At 46.1% G+C, this 12,425-nt stretch overlaps 1 protein-coding gene across 4 annotated transcripts in view; it reads right to left on the reverse strand.

Moving 5' to 3' along the window:
- Nucleotides 1-7,255: 7,255 nt before the first annotated feature.
- The window catches only part of VPS8 (VPS8 subunit of CORVET complex), a 248,815-nt gene continuing 243,645 nt past the window's right edge, over nucleotides 7,256-12,425 (reverse strand). For all 4 annotated transcript variants that reach the window (XM_026007303.2, XM_072752535.1, XM_072752534.1 and 1 more), the window contains 2 exons: nucleotides 10,559-10,639; nucleotides 7,256-7,967 (listed from right to left, as the gene is read on the reverse strand). In XM_026007303.2, coding sequence (XP_025863088.2) covers nucleotides 7,818-7,967; nucleotides 10,559-10,639 — 231 coding nt within the window. In that variant the 3' untranslated portion in view covers nucleotides 7,256-7,817. The remainder of the gene's footprint in view (nucleotides 7,968-10,558; nucleotides 10,640-12,425) is intronic.

The following is a 12,425-nucleotide window of genomic DNA, read 5'->3' on the forward strand; positions in this document are numbered from 1 at the left end:
CCCCATAGGTTTTGCTATGTTCTGTTTCTGTTTCCAGTTGTCTCTGGGTAATTTTTTATTTTTCCATTGATTTCTTTGACCCATTGGTTGTTTAGTAGCACGTTATTTAATCTCCACATTTCCCCCCATTTTCCTCTTGTAATTAATTTCTAGTTTCACACCATTGTGGTCAGAAGAGGTGCTTGATGTGATTTAAATTTTCTTGAATTTACTGAGACTTGTTTTGTGGCCCAGCATGTGACTGTTCTGTAGAATGATCCATGTATATTCCATCTGCTTTTGGATGGAATATTCTGTATATATCCAGTAAGTCCATCTGGTCCAATGTGTTGTTCAAGGTCAATATTTTCTAATTTATTTTTTGCTTGGATGATCTATCCATTGACGAAAGTATTAAAGACTCTTACTATTATTGCATTGCTTTCAGTTTATGTCTTTAAGTCTGTTAATATTTGCTGTATATGCTTTGGTGTTCCTATGTTGGGTGCATATATATATTTACAAATGTTAATATCTTCTTGCTGGATTGGCCCCTTTATCTTTTTAAATTTTTAAAAAAAATATTTTATTAATTTATAATAATTAATTATAAATTAATTCTCTCTCTTAAGAGAGAGCATGAGAGTGAGCAAACACAAGCAGAAGGAGTGGCAGAAGGAAAGGGAGAATCAGGGGCCTCCCCTTTGAGCAGGGAGCCTGACTCGGCATTCAATCTCAGGACTCTGGGATCATGATCTGAGCCAAAGGCAGATGCTTAACCAACAGAGCCACTCTGGTGCCCCAACCTCTTTTATCGTTATGTAATATCTTTTTTTTGTCTTTTATTAGTCTTTGTTTTAAAGTCTATTTTGTCTGATATGTGTATAGTTACCCCCAGCTTTCTTTTCATTTCCATTTCCATGGAATTCTTTTTCTATCCCTTCACCTTCAGTCTGTGCATATCTCTAGATCTGAAGTGAGACTCTTGTAGGAACCATACAGTTTTCTTTTTCTTGCCCTTCTTTTTAAAAATCTGTTCAGCCACCCTATGTTTGGTGAATTTAATCCACTTACATTGAAAGTAATTAATGGTCTCTTCCCTTGTGGTTTGATGTCTGTCTTTCTTCTCTTTCTCTTCTTTTTCTTTACTTTCCCTCCCTTTCTTTTTCTTTCTTCTTTCTTTCTTTTCTTTTCTTTCTTTCTTTTCTTTCTTTCTTTCTTTCTTTCTTTCTTTCTTTCTTTCTTTCTTTCTTCTTTCTTTCTTTCTTCTTTCTTCTTTCTTTCTTTCTCTTTCTTTCTTCTTTCTTTCTTTCTTTCTTTCTTTCTTTCTTTCTTTCTTCTTTTTCTTTCTTTCTTTCTCTTTCTTCTTTTTCTTTCTTTCTTCTTTCACATTATGTTTGGGCTCCTTTCTCTATCTTTTCTGTGTATCTATTGTAGGTTTTTGGTTGTGGTTACCATGAGGTTTATATATAGTGGGACAAACAAACACAGAGCAGTCTATTTTAGACAGTTCCTTAAGTTTGAACACATTCTAAAAGCACTACATTAAAAAAAATTTATATATATTTTATTTATTCATTTGAGAAAGAGAGAGCATACAGAGGGAGGAATAGAGGCAGACTCCCCACTGAGCAGGGATCCCAATGCAGGGCTTGATCCAAGGACCCTGAGATCATGACCTAAGTTGAAGGCAGATGTTTAACCAACTGAGCCGCCCAGGTGCCCCAAAGCACTACATTTTTAAAGTGGCTGATCCACTGCCTTTATTATGTATTTGCCTTCATCAGTGATGTTTTTTCTTTCATTTGTTTTTTCTGGTTATAGATTTTTATTTTCCACTTAAAGAAGACCCTTTAACATTTCTTGTAAGGTTGGCTAAGTGATGAGTTTAACTTCTTTGGTTTTTGCCTGTCTGGGAACCTTCAATTCTAAATGATAATTTTGTGAGGTAGAGTATTCTTGGTTGGAATACTTTCAGTGATTTAAATACATGCTGATAGTCCCTTCTGGCCTGAAAAATTTCTGCTGAAAAATCACCTGATAATCTTATGGGGTTTTTCTCATATATGACATTTTTTCTTGCTGCTTTTAAGGTTCTCTCTTTAACTTTTACTATTTTAATTATAATAGGCCTTCATGTGGCTTTCTTTGGCTTCATCTTATTTGGAACTGTCTGTGCTTCCTGGACCTGAATGTCCATTTCTTTTCCAGGTTAGGGAGGTTTTCCACCATTATTTCTTTAAATAAATTTTCTGCTCCCTTCTCTCTCTTCTCTTTCTGGGACCTCTATAATGTGAAAGTATACTTGATGTTTTTCTAGAGGTCCCTTAAATATCCTCATTTTTACAAAGTTCTTTTTTGTAAAAATAAATTCTATTTCTTTTCTCTGTTCTGGTGATTTCCAATATTCTATCTGCAATTGCTGATCCATTATTCTGTATCATCTTAATTATTGTATTTGTCAGCTCTGATTGGTTCTTTTCTCTTTTGTTGAAGTTTTCACTGTGTTCCTCCATTCTTCTCCCAATTTCAGTGAGTGTTTTAATGACCATTACTTTGAACTCTTTATCAGATGAATCACCTCTATTTCTTTTTTTTTTTAATTTTTATTTATTTATGATAGTCACACACACACACACACACACAGAGAGGCAGAGGGAGAAGCAGGCTTCATGCACCGGGAGCCCGATGTGGGATTCGATCCCGGGTCTCCAGGATCGCGCCCCGGGCCAAAGGCAGGCGCCAAACCACTGCGCCACCCAGGGATCCCGAATCACCTCTATTTCAATAGGGTTTTTTTCCTGGGGTTTTTATCTTGTTCTTTTGTTTGAAACATTTTTCTCTGTCTCATTTTATTTTGATTTTCAGTGTTTCTATAAATTAGGTGAACAGCTACCTGTCCTGGTCTTGAAGGAGTGGCCCTGTGTAGAAGCGTTTCCTCTGTAGACTGTGTATGACTGGGAGCTTTGGCAGGCTGGTTGGAGCTAAGCAGGTGGGGCCTGGGCTGGAGGGGTATCCCAGGGCACTAACCTCATGTCAGGGCTGCCTAGGTACGGTGGTTGTAGCTGGAATGGGCAGCACAGGCCAGAGAATCCCTGAATGCACCACACTAGGGCCACCTTGATGGAACAGCTGGATCTTTAGTGGGCATGGACTGGGGGATCTAGGGTGTGTCTTGTCAGGGCCACCCTGGGGTAGTTCCTGGGTGCACAGTGCCAGAGCTGCCCTGACAGGATGGCTGGAGCAGGCTGGGGGGCCTGGGGCACACCATGCCAGGGCTGCCCTTGAAGGACAGGAGGCATGGGGTGGGAGCAAATCCCTGGGTGTAGTAAACTGGGGCTGTATTGGTGGGATGACTAGCTTGGGTGCATGTGGGGAATGGAGGAGGGGTAGTCTCTGAGTGCACTGTGCCAGAGCTATCTTGGGCGGGATGGCTGGAGCTGGTGTGGGCCAGGGGTCCAGGGTGCACTGGGGCAGCTCTGACTGGCTGGCTTGAGTGCCTGGACCCTGCCCTATCAAAGTGGAGGGCAAGTGTCAAAAATGGCACTCACTGTGCTTCTAACCCTAGAGTTCCAGCAGTTCCCTGCTAGTTTGGTGGATGCTATAAGGTTAGTATATGGATTTGCTTCACTTATAGGCTAATTAACCTTTAAGCTACTGTTTTTGTTTTTACTGTGCCTCAGGGTAGGGGAGTCTGGACTGGGATCCTCAGTTACATCCTTCCCAACTGCAGGTCGCTGCACTGGGGGTGTTCCCATGGATACCATGTCTCTGTCTCTCTGCTCTTCTCTTTGTGGTCCCTCTATTATTTGTTGGGTAGAGGCTGTTCAATCAGCCCTTAGTTCTTTAGAAGGAATTGCTCTCAATGTAGGTGTATATAAAGGGTGTCAGTAGGAGGAGGTGAGTTTAGGATCTTTCTGTGCTGCCATCTTGGGCCACTTTCCTTAATTTTACTACTTTTGTCTTTTAACCTTCATGCTTGCTTTGTAAGTAATTGATCCATTAACTTTGCTACATTTTCCCAGTGAGATTTAAAAAAAAAAATCTCCCCCCCCCACCCTTGTCTCTTGGCCCCACCTTTCCCCCAATGTGGGGCTTGAACTCACAACCCCAAGATCAATAGTTGCACACTCTTCTGAGCTAGCCAGGCACTACTTTCCAGTGAGACTTTTGCTTTCATATCCTTTCTTATTAGTGCAGTTTCTTTTCTAAAGAAGCCCCTTTAAAACATTTATTGTAGGGCTAGTTTAGTGGTGATGAACTCCTTTAGCTTTTGCTTATCTAGAAAGCTCCTAATCTCTCCTTCAATTCTGAATGCTAATCTTGCTGGACAGAGAATTCTTGATTGAAGTTTTTTTCCTTTCATGCCATTTTCTCCTGGTCTGTTTCTGCTGAAAAATCTGATAGCTTTATGGGGTTTTCCTTATATATGGCAAGTTGGTTTTCTCTTGCTCCAGATTGTCTAATTTCTACCATTTTAATTATCATGTGTGTTGGTGTGGCTTTCTTTGGTTTATCATGGACGTGGATATCTGGTTCCTTCCCCAGATGGAGAAGTTTTCAGCCAATGTTTCTTCAAATAACTTTTCTGGCCCTGTCTTCCCCTGGGATCTATATAATGCAAATGCTATTCTGCTTGATAAAACCCAATGGTCCCTTCAGGCATTTTTAATTCTTTCTTCATTTTGCTGCATCGTCGGGGGGGGGGGGGGGAGTTCCATTGCTCCTCCTCCAGCTCCCCTATCTGTTAGAGTCTGTTGTTGAACTCTAGCGTATTTTTTAAGTTCAGTTAGAACTTCCATTTGGTACTTTCTTATATATTCCCCTGGTTGTTCTCATTGTGCTTACCCATTCTCCTGAATCTGGTGAGCATCTTTATGACCATTTTCTTTTTCAGGGAGTTCGCAAATCTGTTTCATTTAGCTCTTTTCCTGAGGTTTTGTCTTGTTCTTTTGTTTGGCGTTATTTGTCCATTCCATTTGCCTCCCTGGTGTGTTTCTATGTATCAGGTCAGTCAGTGACCTATCTCGGTATCGAAGGAGTGGCCTTTTGTAGGAGGTGTCCTGTGGGCAGGAAGACAATCTCTTTGGCCCCCCCGTGTGGGTGGTGGGCTATGGCTGGGCTACACCAGTGGGTAGGGCCGGCCCTGTGGCAGATCCAGGGTGAATTCCAGATGGCCCACCAGTACTGGTGTTATTGAGGCAGACTGAGCTTACAGATGTGGCTTCCTCCAAGGGGAATCTGCTGTTTCCTGCCTCTTTGGTAGGCGCTTTAAAGTTAGTAGATGGGTCTCCTTTACTTATGGTCTTTGTGCTTTTTATTTTTTTAAAGATTTATTTATTCATGAGAGAAACAGAGAGAGAGGAAGAGACACAGGCAGAAGGAGAAGCAGGATCCTTGAGGGGAGCCTGACGTGAGACTCAACCCCAGGACTCCAGGATCACGCCCTGAGCCAAAGGCAGATGCTCAACTGCTGAGCCACCCAGGTGTCCCTGGTCTATGTGCTTTTTAAGTTGGTGTTTTTGTGCTGGTTTCTGGGTACAAGGAGTCTGTGCCTCAGCCCCTTAAGAGTGGGTTTTCCATTCTTTACAGTTTTGTAGTTTTCCTGAACATAATCCCTATTGATTTTTCAAAACTTGGTTTTTTAGGGGCTCATCTCTCCTGTGGAGGAACTAAGGTTGGAGTACCTGATGTAGAGCTAAAATCCCTCACTCCTCAGGGAACAGTTCCAGACCTCTGAGATCCCTCTCAATTTTGCTTCCCCATGGTTGATGTCTCCCCCTTGGCAAGTCCATGTCTTTGCTTCTCTTTCCCATCTTGGGATGTTGTCCTTTCAGGCTTTGTTGTGGAGGCTCCGTTCATTCAATTTTCAGTTCCCTTCCAGAGGGAATTACTCCATATGTAGTTGTTGATTTGTTGTGTCCTTGGGAGGAAGTGAGTTCAGGATCTTGTTACACTGGCATCTTGAACCCAACTTTGTTCTGCCATTTCTTTTTCTATTTTGAAAGACAGTGCATGTACAAGGCCAGTAGAGGGGAGGGATGAGATGGGCAGAGAGAGGGAGAATTTTAAGCAGATTCCATGCTAAGCATGGAGCCCAATGTGGGGCTTGATCTCATGACCCCAAGATCCTGACCTGACCCGAAATGAAGAGCCAGATGCTTAACTGACTGAGCCACCCTGCCCTCTCTTGAGTGTGTTGCCTTGGTTAAATTATCATGTGAGTCTCAGCTTTATCTGTAAAAGAGGCTTGAGACTATGTCATGTAACTGCAACCAGCATTCAACTGGATCTCAATCACTTCCCCAAATTTGACCTCCTTTTACACTTCCATCAAGGAGCAGTTGCCTGTGTAACCAGGTGTTGGGAGGAGTTCTATAATAAAAGCTAAACTCACATTTTGGGGCCCTTTGCCATGTACCTGCATAGTGCTAAATGTTAACATATTGTCTCATTTAGTCTTGAATCTTAGAGAAGTGACTTGCTCAGGATCCTAGCTAGCAAGTGGCAGGATCTATTTTCTATTAAGAATCAATGTATTGGGCAGCTCCGGTGGCGCAGTGGTTTAGCGCCGCCTGCAGCCCAGGGCATGATCCTGGAGACACGGGATCGAGTCCCGCGTCAGGCTCTCTGTGTGGTGCCTGCTTCTCCCTCTGCCTGTGTCTCTGCCTCTCTCTCTCTCTATGAATAAATAAAATAAAATCTTTAAAAAAAAAAAAAAGAATCAATGTATTTGGGCAGCCTGGGTGGCTCAGCGGTGTAGTGTCACCTTCAGCCCAGGGTGTGATCCTGGAGACCCAGGATCGAGTCTCACGTCGGGCTCCCTGCATGGAGCCTGCTTCTCCCTCTGTTTCTGCCTCTCTCTCTCTGTGTCTCTCATGAATAAATTTTTTTTTTTTTTTAAAGAGGAATCAATGTATTTGTTTCTAGTTTATACATCTATTTCCTGTGGGCTTGGTCAGTGTAAACCAGTCCACTAGCATCTGAGGCTGAAAGAAGCATCTTAGCCTTTGAGGCAGAAACGGAGGCTCTGTGGACATGACCTCCTGTGGTTGTTGGCTCCATGATGTCCAAAGTCCCAGGACCAGGGCCTGTAAAGGTGCCTAGTCCCTGCCAGAGGAGAACCTGGCTGGTTGGGCTGTTCTGAATGGAGCACTAGTAAGGTGGCCACAATCAGGGTCCTTGACTTTGAACTCATAAAGCTGAGTTGTGGCCCCAAGGGCTCTAAATGTCCTTCATGACTGACAGAGTTAGCCAGGCAGCTGGTCCGCAGAACTTAAACACAGAGGCATTTATTGTTAGAAAGGGCAAACCTTACACTTGAATGGGTTTTAACATAAACGCACCCAAAGGGAGATGCCACCCCCTCCCCAGGGCAGCTTGCAGTCACCCTGCAGTGACCCTGCAGCTGGGCCCACCACTGTCTTCTTCAGCAGCAGCGAGAATGGAGTCCCTCCAGGTCACCCAGCAGCTCGAGAGGAGGGGGTATGACACATGCCTGGATTCTATCTCTTCTCTGAGCTTCAGGGAAACTGGGAAAGGCCCCAAGGGGCAAAGCAGATTTTCTTAAAAAGCTGGATGGAAGTATGGGACATTCCTTTGCTTAATAAGTACAACAAAATCAACTGGTCTGGTGAACTGATGCTGCAGCAACATCTTGGGACAGACAGGGAGTCTCCCAGGGGATGATGGACCTGGAGAAAGGCCCGGGTATGGAATCCACCTCAGCGCCTCAGCTCAAAAGGGGGCAGGCAGTGCGGCCAAGCCGGTTAGAGAGGTGTCCCTCCGTGGTTGCATGATGATCGCCTTTATCTCTAGTGCCAGGCCCCAGAGAGGCCTCAGTCCTCAGTCACAGGTGGGGGAATGAGCTGCAGCTGGAAATTCTCATTCTGGAAGATGCTGCTGAAAGCAGAGCCACTCTGGGAGCCACTGAATGGCCTGTAGGTCTCACTGCTGCGATTCTGGGAGAGTTCTGTGAGGAGAGCCAGCTGCAAAAGAAGGGGCACACATCAACCAAGGTGTGTGGGGGCAGAGACTGTTGGGTGAGCTTGGGAGGGGGTGTGGCACGGAGGTGGAGGATCCTCAATTCCTCTGCCTCAAATACCCAAGGGACGGGCTACACTGCAGGGAGAGGATGAACCTGGGTTTGGGTCCCAGGTCTGCACCTCACAAACAAGGAATGCGACTTTGGGCAAGTTCATTTCATTTCCGGGGCTCAAGCTATTTTAATGCTGCTGTGACTGGACCGGGTACGCCACAGCCTGACCCCATGCTCTGAGTGCTTCCTTGTCCCACACTCTCCCTCCTGGTGAGCTCCCCTCTGGGCAAATGACCCTGAGTTATGTTCACTGGCTCTGACCGGTCTTTTGTAGCCTGGATGGCCCTAAGCGGCCACTCCAGCTGAGAAGTGAGCTATCAACCACAGCAGGGCCACCCTGTCCGGGTCAGGCTCCAGACCCGAAGTCCACAGGTACTTCTCGCAGCCCAGGATAACTGTAAGGAGTGCCTTTCCGGGAGCAGGCGCTATGGAGGCCTTTCCACGTGAACCATTTCCCATCTGCCACAAGAACAAATCCCTGGGCCCTATGTCCCCGAGCGGCGTAGAATCCACTTCTGCTCAGCCAGCTGCCTGTGGTTCTGTCTTTCCTGGACTTAACTTGCCTGTCACCCGTTCCCCACTCGCTTACCCTGCCAGGAACTCTGCCTTCGGGCCCATCTAGCCATTAAGGGGTCCTTTCTCCACCCAGGCAACAGCACAAGGGGCACATGAATCCAGTTGTCACTTCTGTCGAAAACTTACTACCAGTGACCGTGGTAACTGGAAAGACGGCCAAAGGCCTGCAAGGTCAAAGCGCCAATTCATCTGAAGCAGTTCGGCCCCAGTGAGTCCAGGACCCAGGGCACAGCACTGGTTCCGAGCTCCGCCTGCAAGTTACTTGGCTGGCTAAGGACACGCAGCAGGGCCATGTGCTTACGTCGCCCCGTCAGGGACTCGCACTGTGGGTTGGGCAGGTTAGAGACATGTCCCCTGGTCTGCTTGAGCCCCATCTTGTGCCACCTCTCATCCTCTGGAGCCCTCTCAGCTGCCCATCAGCCCGTGAAGTTCTCCCTAAGGACAATTCTGTACAAGGCTAGGGACGGAATAGGCAACAGATGTTACATAAACTCAAAGTTCTTTCACATTCAGACCCCGTGAGGTAGAAAGATCGACCACAAAAATATTTTGTTTCCTAAGAGAAGGTATTTCTGTGTTCTACTTGTGTAACTTGGTGACCTGGAAATCAAGGAGTCCTGAATAATGGCTCAACAGCTTGAAGGAGAACTTTCTTAGAAGCTTGAAAGCTCCTGGGGCAGAACCTGGCTGAGGCTGAGGGGATGGAGGTGATGCCATTTCAATAAAGCCGCTGGCCCACATTCAGGAGACCCCTGAGAAGTTTCCTGGAATAAAACCATCTCTCAAAGGGGAAGACCATTTTCCCTCAGGGCTGCCAAGCCACCCAGCAGGTAACTGCATAAAAACGGAGTAGGAGAAGGGAGTCAGACAGAGAAGCAGACCCTCAAACAGCAGACAGTCATGCAAGCTCAAAATGCGCTCAGAGAACCACTCTGGCCCAGCCGGAAGTCAGGCAGGACTCAAGGAGGGAGAAGGGGGCAGTGTGGACTACCTTCAGGGGATAGATATCCAGGAGAGTGCTTTAACAAGGGGGTAGCAAGACAGCGGGGGTTGGAGCAAGTACACAGGCAGCTGTGTGAAGCAGGGACACTAGGCCTACTGTGGCCTCTCTAAGTGACCGTCTGGAGGGAAAGGGGACAAACCCACAGGAGGCAGAGAGATGCCTGTGGGATCGCCCTAGTGGGCAGAGGGGAGCCGAAGGGCGTGGTGCCAGGGCTGCCGGCAGCTGTCCCACTCTGTGCTCCTCTATGGTTCTGTGCAGGTACCAATCGTTTCAGCCCATGGCCCCTTGGAATAAAGACCCGTTTCTCCAGGCTCCAGTAGTTGGGTGTGGCCATGTGTCTAAGTTCTGGATGGAAGTGGTCACACAACTTTTAGGAACAGTCTTTAAATAAAGAGCTTATCTCCCCTCCTCCTTGTCCCTCCACTTGCCGGCCAGCCTGCAGATTGGGGGGTAAAGCCGGAGCCGCCACATTAAAGCAGCGAGTGTGAGCCTGTGTTAAGGTTGGCAGAAGAGAGAAGGCTGGAGAGAGGCTCGTGGAAGGTGCCCCGTGCTGCCGCGTTTCCATTAACCACTGTCATTCAGCATGTGTCCTTCCTGGCCCAAGCACGTTCAACCAGCACAGATGTCCCGCGGGGTCCGAGGCTTAGGGCAATGGGACAGTCATTAGTATAAACAAAGGCCTCCAGGCAGAAGCACAGACGCAGACACCCTCCTGTGTCCTGAGCACGTCTGACCACTTGCTCTGTATCCTCTGCTAAAACCCGAGTGCTCCTGGGGGCCAAGGCCTTAACTAGGGCTCCACACTAAGGAGGAGGCTGCAGTGAGGACCGGAGGACCCTGCCCTTCCCGAACAGTCATGATAAATAGGGAAATAAAAATGTAAACCACCACATCAACATTACCCGGGAACTTCCTCGGTAGAGACGGCAGAGCTGATCAAATGCTTGGATTTGCTGTGGATCCAGAACGGGTTCTGAGGCTGCCTGGAAATCAGAAACGACAAGGTGAGCACCACCCGCAGGCAGCCTCTGAACTTGGCCAACGCTGAAACAGAACACGGTCTTCCTTCATGCCTTTCAGAGGAAATCCATCTACCAGCAGTTACTGAGAGAGACCTTACTGAACATTAATTAGAAATGGGCACCTTCTGAAGTCCCTTGGGGCCTGGTTGACCTGTTTATGCACCTTCCCCACTGTGGCTTAAATTTTCTTACTTACAAGCTTCCCTCAGGGCTTCTGGACCCCCTTTTGCCTTTACTGTGCAGAAGAGTTTAGCTCCGTCCAGGCTTGCATTCCCGTATCTATTACTGAAGATGGTGGGCAAAGATGCCCCTTCTTTGTGGCGGTTGGGGAGGGTGTATTTTAACACAAAATCATGTCCTTTTCCCTGTCTCATTATAAAGCTGGTGGCCACCTAGAGGGTTGCAAGGCTAGTCTACTGCTTTTTGGAAGAGGTGAAGTCTAACATTTCTATACCTGTCTTGCTTTGTTCCACCTGTTACTGTGGCAGACATGCTGATACTGTGGTTCTGTTCTACTCTTGGCGGATCTGGTCCAACACTCTAACCTAAAGAAACGGGACCCTGGGGGAGGCAGCGTAGGCTTCAGAACACCAGTTCTGACACTAACTTGCTATGTGACCTTAGGTAAGACACTTTTCTGAGCTTCGACTGCCTCATTCATTAGAGAAGATAATGCTTCCCCTATGGGGTCACTGAAAATTAAATTAGATGAGATACATATTTAGAATGTCTTTAAAGTGCCTGGCACCTCGCGAGGGCTGAGTATATGCTAGTTTTTATTATTACAATTTCAAGATACCCTTAAATGTTGATTTCAGGTGTTTTTATGCTTATATGTAAGACTAGTAAGAAGAGATCTTAAAAAAAAAAAAAGAGAGATCTTTGTTCTGTATTTATTATAAAGCTCTCGGCGTGAATAATAGCATTACTAAATACACACTGAATGTATCCGCAAAGGAGGATTTCAGGGATGACTGGTCTGGGTGCTGACAGTGTGCGGTCATGTCCATTTTTGCCCCCTAAGAAAAGATCCTGAACTTTAAAAAGAAAAAGAAAAGAAAGCACTACACAAAGGTCCTGAAAAGTAATCTGTCTTCCAGGAAGGCTTTGCTTCTTTTCCTGAGTTTTTACTATCCTTAGGGGAAAAAACGTACCAAGAGCTCAGAGAGAACGGAAACAAGCACTACCCTTGAAATCATCACACTAGCCTAGTGGGGAGCCACTTCACGACTTCACCTCCTAACGAGGCAGAAAGGATCTCCTTTCAGGTCCAGGAGACAGCTATCAGAAAGGAGGCTCGTATCTCATGGTCTCTGGAGCTCCACTAACCTGGGTAATGCCTCAGTTCTCCTGGACACCCTCAGTGATGTGGGAACGGCCAAGGACAAGATGGCTCAGGGGAAATCCTGAGGAGGCGGTATGATCCAAAACAGCTAGAAAAGTGAAGAGTGGACCCACAGAGGTGCTGCTTTTCATTCCATTCCATGTCTCTGGGTCTGCCAGACACATGGAGAGATCATTCTCTAACCTGAGAATGTTTAAACTTGCCCTGACACTTTTTGAAAAACACTTTTATTCTGTAATTTGGTAGGAAAAACGATTCTTGGAGATTAAGTGTGTGGAGTATCACACTTACGACAGATACTAAAAGACACAGGGCAGATCCAAGCTCTACATGATCTGAAAGTCTGAGAAACATCCAGCTCAAACAAAGCAAAACAAGAAAAAAAATATAATTACCTTCAAG

This window comes from Vulpes vulpes, chromosome 3 (genome assembly GCF_048418805.1).
Source record: "Vulpes vulpes isolate BD-2025 chromosome 3, VulVul3, whole genome shotgun sequence".
NCBI lineage: Eukaryota > Metazoa > Chordata > Mammalia > Carnivora > Canidae > Vulpes > Vulpes vulpes.